The following is a 16,270-nucleotide window of genomic DNA, read 5'->3' as shown; positions in this document are numbered from 1 at the left end:
TTTCAATTCTGTAGATTTACTAATTAGTGTGGAATAATTAAACTGCAACATAATTAATAATTCAACTTTACCGGTACTTTAGTTATGTAAATTGCTTTAGGTTAGTGACTATTCTGTATGGTCTAACAAAGAATGACAAATTTGGGTTAGATAAATTTTTTTCTAGTAGGTGTATGTAAATGTTTGTATTTGAACATGTATTGCACTAATACCTAAAGGATATCTGAAAGTTTTCTAGTTACTACACTGATAGCTGTAACTCGATGAAATTGTTGATACATAAGCACTGGCACACACAAACTGTTGAAACTTTAAAACAAGTATGTCTTTATCCAATTGTTTTCATCTACAAGCAAGATCATAATTTGTCAGATAAACTCTGATCTTGTCAACGCTGAATGAAAGTTATGCACAAATGCATTGTCATTTTATTTCTGCTCCTGTAAAAACATCACTAATTTTGGAGGTGGGCCAGTATTCCTGGTGGTAGTGAAATTGGTAACTCGTTAAATTTTGTGTGCTGAATAGTAAACCTGAGTTCCTAGTAAGTTATTTCTCACTGACTAATTAATATTAATATTCACATAACCTAAAACTTATCCAATGCCACATTAGCAATATTCATGAATTCATGTTTGTAAGAACAGTCATATTTTTTTAATGATATTTTTCAGGAAAACTAATTTTACTTGTGTTTTTATGGAAACAACTCTAAAGAGCTGTGATAATATTTAATATAAACAGAAAAAGTGGCAATAAACCTGCTGATAAACTGGTACTAATATGTAAGCCAATATGTGGGTTGCTGTTCGGTTATATAGAGTATCTCACAAAAGTGAGCACACCCCTCACATTTCAGCTAACCATTTAATGTATCTTCTAAAGAGACAATAGTATAGAAATGAAATTTGGATGTATTTTAGAGAAGTCAGTATGCAACTTTTATAGCAGTACAGATTTTACTGTCTTCTGAAAATAACTTAAACTACTTTATTGTCAAAAAAATGGCAACAAAAGTGGGTACACCCTAAGTAATAATAATTACTTGTTTGGCTAAGATGGTGTCCAGAATGTGTGGTGATGCCCTGGTGAGGAGTACCAAGAAAATTGTCTTGCCTTCAGTCAAGCATGGTGGTGATAGCATCATGGTCTGAAGCTGCATGAATGCTGCTGGTACTGGGGAGCTGCGGTTCAACGGCAGTTTTCCAACATCATAACGATAACAAAGCACACCACCAAAATGACAACTGCCTTATTAAGAAAGCTGAAGGTATGTCTCTAGACCTAAACCCTATTGAGCACCTGTTGGGCATCCTTAAGCAGAAGGTGGAGAAGTCTAACATCCAGCAGCTACGTGATGTCATTATGGAAGAGTGGAATCCAGAAAGAAGAGGATCCCAGCAACAACCTGTGCAGCTTTGGTGAATTCCATGCCCAGGAGGATTAAGGCAGTGCAAGAAAACAATGGTGCTCACACAAAATATTGCCTTTAAACTTTCAACACAGTTTTGACATGTTCACTTGGGGTTTACTCACTTTTGGTGCCCACTATTTTGACAATAATGGCAGTATGTTGAGTTATTTTCAGAGGACAGTAAATCTGTACTGCTATAGAAGCTGCACATTGAATACTCTAAAATATATCTGTTTTATTTCTATAGTATTGTCCCTTGAGAAATGTATGGCACTTCATATTTATCCATTGATGGTCAAAAACAAAGGTCACTATGTTAATAGCTATATTAGTAAAGAAAATTAAATAAAAAAGACAATAAAATTTCTTGGACACATCACTGCAGATACATGTGAAGTTATTCAGTTACAGTGATCTACAGTATTTTAAAAACATTTGGTCTTCTGAGATTTTCACACATAACAGTCAATTTCACAGAATGGTGAAAGAATTTGTAAAGCGGTAGTTCTGGGAGTAGAAGCACGTTGTTGTTGAGAGAGGTCAGAAGAGAATAGAGTAAATCAAATAATCACACTTTACAATTGTGATGAGTAGAATAGCAATTCAGAATGTAAAACATGAAAAACAGAATGTATAACAGCCTCATGAGCCAAGATCAGAAATTTAAAGCTACAGTTGAATATAGAAAAAAACATTTTGTTGTTATATTTCCTGATCTTCATGTGTGCAATTATATTGAGCCTGTAAAGCCGTTATTTTCAGTTGTGTGTTTGTTATTATTGAGGTAGTCTTTTAGCGAGGGCCCATTTACAGGCTTGATGCTCATGTGTCCACATACTTCTGGCTTTATAGATTCACCGGGTCAGAAACAGTTCTGTTCACTTTGGCCATCTGGATTGGATTTTAGACATTCTTTCATGGAAGCGGTGCAGGTAAAGGTCGGCCTGGTGCTTTGGATTTAACCCTTTAAATTACTTATGTTTAAAACCAGTGTTTGCTCCTTAAAAATACAAGTGTATGTTCACAGTGGCACAGGTTAAGCAGTATGTCTAGCTCTTACGTAATTTGTGACCAGATAATGTTGTTGCTAAAAGAACTTGCTTACCGTATTTTTTGGACTATAAGCCGCTACTTTTTTCCCACGTTTTGAACCCCGTGGCTTAAACAACGAAGCGGCTTATTTATGAATTTTTCCTGGGTTTTTCCCGGTTTCACAAACTTCAAGCCAAAAAACTGAACCCCATAACAAGACCAATATAATTTCCGAACGGAAACAAAAAAACGCACCTCACCTGTGTTCTGAGCTACACGGCATCGGGAGAAAAAAACTTTTTTTTAACGCACGACAATGCCAAAAGATAAACTCTCCAGAGAGAAATAGTTGTGAAAGGAAGGAGGAAGACAGTAAACAATGACTTTCTTGGTACGCTACTGTTTAGATACAAGGCGTTGTAGCGTGTTGAGTCTGGGTGAAGGGAGAGCTCACTAACTCCAGTTGCAACAGAAATCATATAAGCACAGACAGGTTTCCAAAACTCGTGCTTTTTTATTTTTCTTGGCAACAGCGTTATGGGTCAGTCAAAGAAACTTAGAAATGAGCATCAGAAAACAATAAGGACATATTCCTCAGTCTTGCACACATGCAGGTATACTGGAAAAATGCGGCGGCAGGCTATTCCCAAAATGCCGCTCTGCTCTTAAAGGAGCCACAACATATTTTGCCCGTTACACCGTGTAACAGACACTGTCTTTCGTTAAAGCCTGTGTAAAGTTCATTAGTTTCAATGTAGACATTATGCAGGCTTATAGACAGGTGCGGCTTATTTATGTTCAATATAGAAATCTTTGTCAAATTCAGTGGGTGCGGCTTATATATGGGTGCGATTTATAGTCCGGAACTTACGGTAATTTCTATAGCACCTGGCTGCAACTTAGTCATTTAAATCCTATGGAAGCAGTAAAGGTGGACTTAGTTCTCGCACATGGCTTTTTCAGTTTGACTTTATTTTTGTAACAATAAATAATGCCACAGTGTAGTGTTTAATGTGTTGTTCATCTGATGTTGTATTACTTCATTTTAAGACCTGATAAGGTCCAGTTAGGATTATTTTTTCTTAAAGTGTATCTACATGCCTGTGATGATTTCTATGTTAAATTTCAGAAAGTTTTTCTGCAAAAACATACACATTTTTTAAAAGAATTAGAGTTTGTCCAAAATAAAACCCTAATTCATCTAATACACATTGCTTTTTTTTTTTATGGTTTCCATCTTTTAGCACATACTATATTTTTTCACTTAGAGTTAAAATAAATAATACAAATTAATAAATATATTCTGTAATGTAAAGAAAAAAACGTGTTCATTAACTAAATAACTACAATTATTTAACACATATAATTGTGTTTTAAAGAATATTCAGGGTGTTACAGATCATCTTATAACCTCGGCCATCTTTGTGGTGAGCAACATTTCTAATTCTCAAATCCAAAGGGAGTTCTCTGCCATTAAGTGGCATGTTTAACGGTCCAACATGGCACCTATTGGCAAAGAGCTCCCTTTGGATTTGAGAATTAGAATTGTTGCTCCCCACAAAGATAATGTAGTCTGTATGAGAGAATTGTACTCAAATCACAAACTTTTAACTGCTACACACAAGATACACACATTTGTATGGTCCTGTCAATTAGACAAACATGAACATGATTAATAGGACATGTGGCTTTACATCGTTCACCGACATACAGTTGTTATCACTTAGGGTTTACTCACATTTTTGCCAGCTATTTTGACAATAATGGCTGCATGTTTAGTTTTTTTTTTTTTTTGGGACAGTAAATCTGTACTGCTATACCAGCTGCACTAAAGTATATCCAAGTTTAATTTCTATAGTATTGTCCCTTGAGAAGATACACTATAATGGGTGCTAAAATTTGAGTGGTAAACTTACTTTTGTTAGATACTGTATATACTGTATATTGGGTATATTAATTTGCAATAAACATTTATTTATTATTTGTAATTTGCAATAACCATCTGCATCCTGCGTTTCTGTGTATTTTTTCTCAAGGTCAGAGGCTGCACCCATGCTCTCCTTAGATGAGCCACTGGACCTGAAGCTGCCGAGAGGGCAAATTAATGGGCGGAGCAGAGGCTCCAAGTCCCTGCCCACTCTTATTTCCTCTCGGGTCATTGACAACAGGATTGGACATCTGCCAGATGCTGATGATGGTAAAGCAGATATTGTTCCAGAATCCCCTGGCTCCCCCCACAGAGGTAATCTAAGTGGCATATTAGTTAGCATATATATCTCTGATGCTAACCCATCCAGAGATTTTCTTACTTATTTTAAATATAAGGTAGTCACTCATAAAAACTAAGGAGGAACAATAATTGATTGTATCACAGAGAGGATTTTCAAATGATTTTCATCATTTCTGAATACAGGTATACTCACATTTTGCCAGCTATTTTGACAATAATGGCTGCATGTTTAGTTTTTTTTTTTAGAGGACAGTACATCTGTACTGCTACTACCGAAATGTATACATTTTACAGAACATATGTATGTGGCAACGGGCACCTGCAAGTGCTCGCACTGGTTGGCAAATGGAGGACATAGCCGGACGCACTCTGTTCCAGTGTCCGGTGACAGTGATAAAAAGAACAGGGACAAGGGATGAAATTAGGCTTTGAAACACCAAATGCAAAAAAAATACTGAGACAACTGAAATCTGTCAACCTCCGGCTAGAGTAAGGCATCTCACAAGGCAGGAGATGCGCAACGTAGTTCCAACGTAGAGTATGGAAATTTAAATGGCGTACAAAAATAAAAATATTTTTACATATGTTTTGTAATGCTATCGTCGTCTTAAGATTGAAAAATGTAGTCGAACCATCGTAACTCAGGGACTACCTGTACTACCTATATTTTTTGGAGTCCCATTCTCAGATGTATTACTTTAACATACAAACTGTCAGACAGTTAACAGGAACAGTTCATATTTATTTTCAATTAGACATCTTACTGTAAACATGTCTGACTATGAGAAGATTGCTAAACTTGATTAATCTCAAGATGTCCCAGAGTTCCCTCAGTTCATACCTGAATAATCAAACATTGAATTACAAAGAATATGGGAGGGATTTGTTTGCATTTACATTTACATTTGCGGCATTTAGCAGACGCCCTTGTCCAGAGCGACGTACAAACGTGCTTTAAATCTCTAGTAATGAATAAATCTACACTGGTACGCAGGATTACAAACTCAATATAAATATAACTCGAATTCTACAAACTTGGAAAGTGCTAATTTAAGTATTTCAGGAAGAGGTAGGTCTTCAGTCGTCGCTTAAAGATAATCAGGGACTCTGCTGTCCGGACATCTAGGGGAAGTTCATTCCACCACCTTGGTGCCAGAACAGAGAAGAGCCTTGAATTGTACTTACCTCTCATTCTGAGAGAAGGTGGTACCAATCGAGCAGTGCTGGAGGATCTCAAACAGCATGGTGCAGTGCGAGATGTGATGAGGTCACTGAGGTACGATGGTGCTGGTCCATTTTTGGCCTTGTAGGCAAGCATCAGTGTTTTGAATCTGATACATGCAGCTACTGGAAGCCAGTGAAGGGAGCGCAGCAGTGGGGTGGTGTGGGAAAACTTGGGCTGATTAAATACAAGTCGTGCAGCTGCATTTTGGATCATTTGCAGTGGACGAATAGCGTTCAGGGGGAGACCTGCCAGCAGAGAGTTGCAGTAGTCAAGTCTTGAAATGACAAGAGACTGAACAAGCACCTGGGCAGCCTGTATGGACAGAAATGGTCGAATCCTTTGGATGTTATAGAGAAGAAATCGACAAGAACGAGCAACATTAGCGACATGTGGGAAAAAAGACAGTTCATTGTCCATAGTTACCCCAAGGTTACGAGCAGCGGCGGAAGGGGAGAGCAGTGTTATTTGTAGATCTTGACCTGGGGATGAATCACGTGGGATGACCAGCAGTTCTGTTTTGCTGGGGTTGAGTTTAAGTTGGTGAGCACTCATCCATAAAGATATGTCTGACAAGCATGCTGAGATCCGAGCGGAAGCTGTGGTATCTGATGGAGGGAAAGAAAAGATGAGTTGAGTGTCATCTGCATAGCAGTGATAAGAAAACCCATCTGAGGATATGACTTCACCAATGGAGTGGGTATAGAGGGAGAAAAGGAGGGGACCAAGTACAGAGCCTTGTGGGACACCAGTGGTGAGTCTGCATGGGGCAGATGTGGATCCCCTCCATGTTACCTGGTATGAGCGACCTTCCAGGTAGGAAGCAAACCATTCCCATGCTGTTCCGCAGATACCAAGGCTCTTGAGGGTTGACAAAAGTGTCTTGTGGTTGACTGTGTCAAATGCTGCTGAAAGGTCCAGAAAAATAAGTACAGATGACAGCTTGGCTGACCGAGCAGCATGTAGTTTCTCAGAAACAGCCAATAGGGCCGTCTCTGTGGAATGTGCCGCTTTGAACCCAGACTGGTTCGGATCGTGGAGGTTGTTCTGTGGGAGATATACAGACAGTTGGTTAAAAACAGTGCGTTCCAGAGATTTAGAAAGAAAGGAGAGGAGTGATACCGGTCTGTAGTTGTTGATGTCTGATGGATCCAGAGCAGGTTTCTTCAAGATAGGAATGACCCTTGCTTGCTTGAAGGTAGTTGGTACATATACATATTGGATTGCAGGATCGGATGACTTGCAGTATCTCATCTTCTGTTAAGGTTGAGAAGCTTGACAGAGACGCAGTGGATTGTTGGCTGTGTTGTGTAGTCATTGTTGGAGAGGAAGTGAAGGTCTGGCAGATTTTCTTAATCTTCTCATCATAAAAGGAGGCAAAGTCATTAGCAGTCAGGGAGGATGGAGCAGGTGCAGCAGGGGGGTTTAGTAGAGAAGAGAAGATGTTGTAAAGTTTACGAGGATCTTGTGCAGAGGCCTCAAGCTTTTCCTTGTAGAAGGCAGTTTTGGCAGAAGTCACCTCCAAAGAAAATTTGGTCAGGAGTGCACGGTAAGATGAGAGGTCTACATCAAGTTGTGATTTTTTCCACTTCCTCTCTGCAGATCGGAGTTCTCGTCGATTGCTGCGCAAAACTTCTGACAGCCACAGTGTGGGACAAGAAGTCTTCTTGGGTCTTGTAGTCAAGGGACAAAGGAGGTCCATGGTTGAGGAAAGAGATGAGAGGAAGAAGTCCGTAGCAACGTCTAAGGGTAGAGAGGAAAAGGAGACAGGGTCAGGAAGAGATGAAAGAGTACATGAAGTTACAGAGGAGGGAGAGATAGAGTGAAGGTTAGGACGGATAAGAGAGACATGTAAATTATTTTTAGGTTGAATAGGAAGAGTGATTAAAAAGGAAACCAGGTGATGATCAGAGATTGGAAGTGGAGTGGCAGTCATGTCTGTAGCTGGAGTAGGACGGGTGAAAACCAGGTCCAGGACATTTCCTCCCTTGTGTGTTGGAGGGCAGCTGTTAAATGTCAAGGAGAAGGTATTCAGAAAAGGCAAGAGGCAAGATGACTGAAGTTTGTCGGATGGGAGGTTGAAGTCACCAAGAACTGTCAGAGGGGTGCCATCAGAGGGGAAAGTACTGAGGAGCGTGTCCATCTCTTCTAGGAAGTCCCCAAGGGGACCAGGAGGGCGGTAGATGACAATGATGAAAAGGTTGATTGGAGAGGTAACTGAAACTGCATGAAATTCAAAAGAAGATATGGTTAAATGAAACAAAGGGAGAGGTGTGAAACATCATCTCCGTGATAAAAGTAGACCTGTACCACCACCTCTACCAGTTTCTCTTTGTGAGTGAGAGAAAGCATAGACAGAAGACAGAGCAGCCGGTGTAGCAGTGTTCTGTGGGGATATCCAGGTCTCAGTAAGTGCCAGAAAGTCAAAGGTGTAGTGGGAAGCCAAGCCTGTGATAAAGTCAGCTTTCCTTACAGCAGACTGACAATTCCAGAGCCCACCTACCACCTTACCAGAAGAGAGTAGATTCAAGATAGAGCTAAAGCACACAGTTTGCAGTAGTCTCCAGAGTAATTCCCAATCAACTTTAACACCTACTGAAATGTTCTACATATTTGCAGATGACTAGTAGTAGCCTGACCTTCATGTGCAATATTTTTAGGATTGTGGGTAATCCAATGCAGAATTTGAGATATGATCTATTGACATGTGCGGGTAACACATTCTCATGCTGCGATTAATTTATAAGGTTTCCTCACAGTATATGGTATTGTCACGGTATTCAATTCCATGGAAACAGGTTAAAAAATAAACCAACTTCAGTGTTTTAGTATCCTAGAAACAACTGTAATTATTTAAAATAAAATAAAAGTACCACAAACATTTAAATACAAATAAGTAAAACATAGATAAAACTAAAGAATAAGAATGTATAAAGTGAGCATTTGTATGAAACAGAATAAAGTGCAAACTGAACAAAATAACTTTTGTTATCTGCAATACACATATTTTTTTTTAATAACAAGCCAACAGGTTAGCTAATATAGCTAAATAAACATTTATAAACAGCAAGTTCACCTGCTCTGTGTGGCAGACAGTGTACAATTGTGTTGCAATCAATAAACAATTAAAATATTTCTCCACGTGGGGATTGTTTACATCAGAGTGCACACGGCTGTTTTACGCAGCATACATGCAGTATACTTTGCTAAAAGAGCAGCTAATGCGCGTTCTAAAATTCTACATTTGGATCAATAATTATTCACTGTATTTTGAACAATACCGTGCATATCCATAATTGCATTATTGCATTACCAAATACCGGCACATGTCTATTTGTAACCTATGTGCTATACATTGATCCATCCCTAGGTCCCCCTCTAAAGGTGTGTTGTGGAATCTGGTGCGTGAGTTAGGCCTCCACCGGTTAAAGATGTTTGTCCAGCAGATCCCACAGATGCTCAATCAGATTGAGATCTGGCAAATTTGGAGACCACGTCAACACCTTGAATAATTTCTCATGTTCTTCAACCACTCCTGACAAAATTTTTTTTCTGTTATTAAACTTATTCTGGTGTAACTAAATTGTGTAGAGTTTAATACATTGATTTATATGTATTTTTAATGGGGTTAAAAATAGAACATTATAACAATTTAAATATTTACTTGTTTAGGTGTACACATGGTGTGCCAGGAGAAGCCTGAACTCCACAAACCTCCTACAGTGGACTTTAGCATGTCTTCACCCTCTCATCATACACCCTGCTCTCCTGAACTAAATAATGGAAATGGCACCTCTCATCTGTTTTCTGGGGTGAGTACAAGAATACAACAATGCCAGAGAAGTATTTTACACAAAATTTCACACCATGACAAGCTTTTAGAGACTTCTCTCCTTACTTAAAGACTTGGAGTCTGCAGAACTGGATAATATGTGCATAATCCTCATCAAGGCTTATCTAGTGAAAATACACTAAAAATAGTACAATTTATGTAGTAGTCACAGAAAGTTTTGATTTACAAATATCTGATTATAGTAATTTTAATAATAGGTTATCAAGTGGCTTAATGGGAAAGTGTATACCCTGTTGTCCAGAGTCATGAGATGAAGATACCACAGCTATCTGCAGCCAGGAGCCCAAGAAAGCTAAATTGGTCATACTATCTGATAGGCGGGAAGGCATTTACAGATAATGTATAGATAATGATTGTCATACAGTCATTTTAGTTATAATTCCTTTTATTATTTGAGCATGAGCAAAATTATTTCCCATTACTGAACAAAAATTTCTACACTAAAATATTGTATTTAAAATTCTAACTAAATAGTAAGCAGTTGCAAGCTCTTTGATTGGGATAGCCAGTTCTGACTTCTACTTTGGTAACTCAAATTGGCCAAAAGAAATTCTGAAATCTTTGAAAAAAAACAAAAATATTTTGCAGTTGTAACTCTATCAACCTCTTTGACCAAGATCAGTGGTCTGGGAGCAGGAGATGGAGGGGGTTTTCCTGTATCCTTAACATAGGTGCTTTTCTATTTCCCGCTAAGGCCCAGCTGAAGGGATGCTGTCTTAAATCAGATTTAGAGAAAGATATGAGAATCCAGACCTCATGCTACTTAATTCAATTCAATCCCAATTGAATTGAGGGCCTGCTGGCTGTGCTTAATCAACAGCTAGAATCTTGCAGACCTTCCTCAGCCCCATCAACACTACCATCCCCACAACTGGCTGGCTCATTTTTTTTTATTATTATTTGTCATGCACATTTCACACATAATTTAAGACTATGGAAGGATATTCCAGCCAATTTTCAAAAGAAATAGCAAATTGTATTTGCAGTAGCGTTTTCCCTATATGGATGCATACATTATGATGTAATCCAAATGCAATTGCAAAACTTTTACTTTCATGAATGCACAGTGACTCAAATTTCAAATGGAAAAGCAAAGTCTATTGACAACAGCATTTCCCATGTCCTACTAGTTATGACCACGTCATTTTTAAACAGCAATATTAATTACCACATTTGCTTTTTCACTTTCTCTGCGTCGCATGTTCCTTTTGCATTTAAAAATCCAAAGTCTTGCACCATTTGCATTTCTGATGTCTTACACTGAAAGCTGTCGATACTCAATCTGTCATCACTCAATCGACAGCCAAAAGGGGGAAATGCCAGTAATAGATGATTTTGCAAAATGTTTTGAACATCGGAGGTAGTTGATGAAATTGAGGAGGACATTATGATGCTCGCGCATGAAGCTGATGACAGTTTATACTCTACAGGTTTCCTCTTACACAGAAGCCATTTAGTTTTGGACAAGTTAAATGAGTTTGTGGCCTGGACAAACAGCAACATTAGTTATGTTCTTTGCACCAACCTAAATGCAGTGGTTAACAGGCTTTTTTTTGTAGAGGTCAGAACAATTTAAAGGGCCAGGGCATACCTTGATGGACATACGACTAGAAGATATTACTACGTGTGGTTACTCATGTATCCAGCTTGCACGACTATCAACTTGCTGCACGAGCACCATAATGTTCTCCACAATTTCACCGTCAACCTCCATTGTTCAAAGCATTCTGCAAAATCATCTATTACTTTTTTCTTCCTCCAGGTATTTATTTATTTATTTTCACAGTTTATTGAACATTTAACAAATCCAAGCAGCATATCACAAACTCAAGAACAATAACAAAAATTTAATTAAAATAAGAATAATAAATTAATAAATCAAAATAAAATAAACACAAGCAAAAATAATGCCAAAACATGTAAAACTATTTATTAAGACAAAATAAATTACAATCCAGGATGGAAGTGGCCAATCTAAGTGTGTTGCCAGAGTGTCCCAGAGTGTTTTAAGGTATTCTTAATTTTTATTGTTTTATGGATTGAAATAAAATCCTAAAATAATTTTTTATGCCTCAAAACAAGTAGAAACTAATCTACACTTGTGTATATAAAACTTCTAAAACTTCAATCAACATATTATTGCAAAGAAATGTAATGTCTTTGTTTTGCATAAAGATGCCAAATTTTACATTATGATTGTCAAAAGCAGGCATAACATTTTTTCTTCAACCACTCATACTATCTGTCCCAAAATTATGCAACAATAGTACAACTGTAAAAAAGATCCTGAGATTCAATATCTTTCAGGCATAAAGTACATACATTACTATCCAAATCTCATTCTAAGAAACTCATTACATGGATAAATGTCATTGATTATCTTGAAATGTACCTCTTTCATTTTAGGTAGCAAAGGAAGTTAAAGGTATCTAGTTCTGACTTTTATAGTGTCAGTTTTAAAAACCTCTCGCATAAAATTAGGGCTGAAGCGATTCCTTGAATGATAAAAATACAAACAATCATCAAGGCAAATAATTTGCTTCGTTTAGTCAATTTAAGTACACACATAGCATTGTGTTTCCCTGCAGACATTTAATTCTGACGAACCACCCACTAAACTCTGGATAGGTAAACACAGAGGAGGCTGCAGAATGAAAAATGGAGGAACTAGGAGAAAACAGCAAGGGGCGAGAAGAAGATTTATATGGAAGCACGTTTCCGACACATTAAAAAAACGTTTAAAAAATTGCCTAACTCCACCTTTTTTTCCTCACAATTACAACTTTATTTCTCGCAATGCCAACTTTTTTTGGCCAATTGGGCAGCGTCACCCCTCTGCAGTGCCAGGAAGCTCATGGTATCAAACTAAGCCTCTGATCCCAGGAGAGAACTCAATCAACAATCAGCTCTAGAGGAGATGGAACAAGACAGATGAAGCAGAGGAGCCACGTTCATACACCAACAGCTTCAAACTTCAGACCCACAACATGGTTACTGGTGGATGCACCAGAAATGTTAGATGTACACGAGTAATAAAGTCAGAATTGCGAGGAAAAGAAAATCAGAGTCGCAAGGAATAAAGTCAGAATCACGAGAAATAAACTCATAATTGTGAGAAAATTAGGTAAACTTTTTTTATATATTATTTTTTTATATTTTGAGAAGCTGATAAACGAGGAAAATGAGAGAGAGAAGGTTGGATGATGTGGAGATAGTGAAGCAGAAAGTGGATAGGATTAGTAAGGAGGAAGGGAGAGCAGCGATTAAGAGAATGACAAGTGGAAAGTCGGTTGGACCAGCAGCATGCAGATGTTTAGTAGAGATGGCACTGGAGTTTTTATTCAGGTTGTTCAAGATTTTGGAAGGTGAGAGGAAGCCTGAGGAATGGAAAAGGAATCTGCTGGTACCGATCTTTAAGAATAAGGAAGATGTGCAGACCTGCAGTAACTACAGGGTGCTGAGAGAGGAATTGTGATATTGTATGAGGAAGTCAGTGTGACAGCAGTGAAGTGTGCAGTAGGAACGACAGACTGGTTCAAGGTGGAGTTTGGGCTCTTTCTCACTCTGAGCCCTTTCTTGTTTGCAGTGGTGATGGACAAGTTGACGAACGAGGTCAGACAGGAGTCTCCATGCACTATGATGTTTGCGGATGTTATTGTGATTTGTGGTGTAAGTAGGGAGCAGGTTCAGAAGAGCCTGGAGGGGTGGACGCTGAGAGAAGGGGAATAAAAGTCAGTACGAGTAGAACAGAGTACATGTGTATAAATGAGAGGGAGGGCAGTGGAGTGGTGCAGTTGCAGGGAGAAGAGGTGGAGGTGGAGTTTAGGTACCTGGGGTCAACAGTGCGAAGTAATGGAGAGTGTGTTAGAGAAGTGAAGAAAAGAGTGCAGGCAGGGTGGAGTGGGTGGAGAAGAGTGACAGGAGTGATTTTTGGATAGTAGGGTATCTGCAAGACCCCTTTGTCAAACCAATAATTATAAAATAAAGATTTCCTCTTTAGTAAAATACACCGGTTGTTTCAAATTAGAACATTATGTGGAGTAAAAGTATGCTTGCATAATATTTTCCAATACCTGCAGATGAAAATGGACGAGTAAGTGATGTCAGTGTCATGAAGAGATGTATTTACAGAATTAAATGAAGAATTAGCAGCCAAGTATTACTAATGAAATGCACAAGAATAACCAGTCAACTATGTATGTAAAAGGTGGCAAATTTAGGTGATTATTATGCCAAGAAGAAAGGACATCAGATGTGATTTTAGAGCAATCTGGGTTTTATAATACTTCCAAACAAAATTCAGCAAATTAGAAAAAGACTGAACAAGTTTGGTTCTCATAGCTATGAAAAGACTCTACTTCCAAAAAAGAATATAGTGACTTGACCTAGGTTTACAAAATTGAACAATATCACCAACATCCTTTGGGTTGATGATCCAAGGTGGAGATGTTTAATCAACATAAACAGCACTATGTTTGGCAAAAACTAAAAACAGCATATCTCTACAAACATATCTAAGCTATATCAAACATGCAGGATTTGTGCATTAACAAATCCCCTTTAAAATTAGACAGGTAGGCTGAAATTGATCAAAAACAATGCGAAAGACAGATAAACAAATTATTCTTGTTAAGGTGTTTCTTCTGTAACTGAATGAGTATGTATATTATGTACATGTATGTAAAATATGTGTACCTGACATTTCAACAGGTTTTGGGTAAAAAAGCTACATTCTTTTTAATAAAACTGTACTTTCTTTTTTCAATGACTGAATATAAGCAGTTGGCATTAAAAATGGGTAATAATAAAAAAATTATATAATCAGTGTAATTTTTAATAAGTAGTTTAAAGAAAGAAGCTGCACATGAACAGAAAAAAAAGCAATTGACACCTGCTCAAGGTAGCTTAATTGTCTAAGTGGGGTTGTAGTAATACTAAGGCGTTGGCCATTAATAATAATAACCATACAAATATGCCGGAAAACTACACAGAAAAATACTAGTGCAGTCTTTGCCTCGCCCTGATTACTTGTGTAATGTACATGCATGGAGCATTTTATTAGGCATACTGTACTAATACTTGATAGGACCTTCTTTTGTACTTAAGACCTCAATAAATAAATATGCATAGGTGCATCGTGCAATTCATGTAGATTTCTCAGGTGCACCCCATGGTGCAGTTCTTCCAAACTCAAATGTGGATTTAAATCCATTAAATAAAAGTACATTGTCATATTTGTGAAACCAGTTTGAGATTTCTTTTGCTTGTGACATTTTGAATTGTCATGCTGAAAAATAAGCATTAGAAGGCTATGGGATTTTAGCATTGACTATTCATACAAAGAAGCTCGAATCTACTGATCTATGATCCGTGGAGTCGATGCCTAATTCTGACCCTACCATGCATCTACAGAAATCGAGTTTAAAGCTATAGTTTTTCAGTCTATAACTGTGCAGGTTGGTGAGAATGCAGCCTTGATTTTATGTTCTTGGCTGATAGAAGTGGATTTGCATGATTCTATGCACTACACACTGCTGCCACATGATTGATTAGATAATTGCATGACAGTGTACAAATATTTTTGTGCTTTTTCATAAATGTGTCAGTTGTTAATATGAATATGCATGATTATGCAAGTTAGAGAAAATGTCCAGTCGAGTATAAATGTGTAGTACAGGGAAAAAAGCATTTCAAATTATTTTGTTATTAAAAACAGCCTTTTAGCAATCTTTAAACATCTTAAGTGTTTCCCCTAATTCTGTTTTACACTGATAGGACTCTGTTTTCCGTTATGTTGAGAGAGGGGCCCCTTCACAAGCCTTCCAGTTTTTTTTGCCAATTGGAGGAAGAGAAGGACTTCATTTGTCATCCTCAGTGTTTATTGGCCAGCCTAAGGATAAGAGGGCCTCCCCTGAACTTTCAGCAGACGAACAGCTGTCCTGTCGATGGAGGAAGGTGAGAGATTTTAATTTTAATAAATAATTAAGTTGAAATGTTGGAATCAAATTGCTTGAGCGTTATCCAAACAGATATTATACTCTTCTAGTGTTCTCTATTCAATACACAGAAACACCTCATTCCTCATAAAACTGCTCAGAGAAGAATGCATTTGCTGTACCAGTTCTTTAATTCCAGATCTACTTTGCAGTGCCAGTTGCTTTTTGACTCCCTGCAAGATTTAGTGGACCATGTAAATGACTTTCATGTAAAGCCTGAAAAAGATTCTGGGTATTGCTGCTACTGGGAAGGCTGTGCACGCAAAGGACGGGGCTTTAATGCAAGGTGAGAGACTATTAGGTAAAGGATGATACGAATTCACAGTAGTATCTACGACTTGATACTAGTATCTCTTTCAGGTACAAAATGTTAATTCACATTCGAACACACACCAATGAGAAGCCACACCGCTGCCCCACCTGTAACAAGAGCTTTTCACGTTTAGAAAACCTCAAGATCCATAATCGTTCACACACAGGTAAGCAATGCTGCTTTAAACTTACAGCTTTCTCCTTTTTGTTA

The 16,270-nt window shown here is 37.9% G+C and overlaps 1 protein-coding gene across 3 annotated transcripts in view; it reads left to right on the top strand.

Annotated features, from left to right (window-relative positions):
- Window positions 1–16,270, top strand: part of glis2b (GLIS family zinc finger 2b) — a 67,170-nt gene that overhangs the window by 46,098 nt on the left and 4,802 nt on the right. For all 3 annotated transcript variants that reach the window (XM_046865622.1, XM_046865621.1, XM_046865620.1), the window contains 5 exons: window positions 4,483–4,688; window positions 9,571–9,710; window positions 15,527–15,706; window positions 15,900–16,033; window positions 16,108–16,226. In XM_046865622.1, coding sequence (XP_046721578.1) covers window positions 4,499–4,688; window positions 9,571–9,710; window positions 15,527–15,706; window positions 15,900–16,033; window positions 16,108–16,226 — 763 coding nt within the window. In that variant the 5' untranslated portion in view covers window positions 4,483–4,498. The remainder of the gene's footprint in view (window positions 1–4,482; window positions 4,689–9,570; window positions 9,711–15,526; window positions 15,707–15,899; window positions 16,034–16,107; window positions 16,227–16,270) is intronic.

This window comes from Silurus meridionalis, chromosome 14, assembly GCF_014805685.1.
Source record: "Silurus meridionalis isolate SWU-2019-XX chromosome 14, ASM1480568v1, whole genome shotgun sequence".
NCBI classification, from domain to species: Eukaryota; Metazoa; Chordata; class Actinopteri; order Siluriformes; family Siluridae; genus Silurus; species Silurus meridionalis.
The sequence above is the reverse complement of the archived record's forward strand: the minus strand, read 5'-3'. Positions and strand labels throughout refer to the sequence as shown.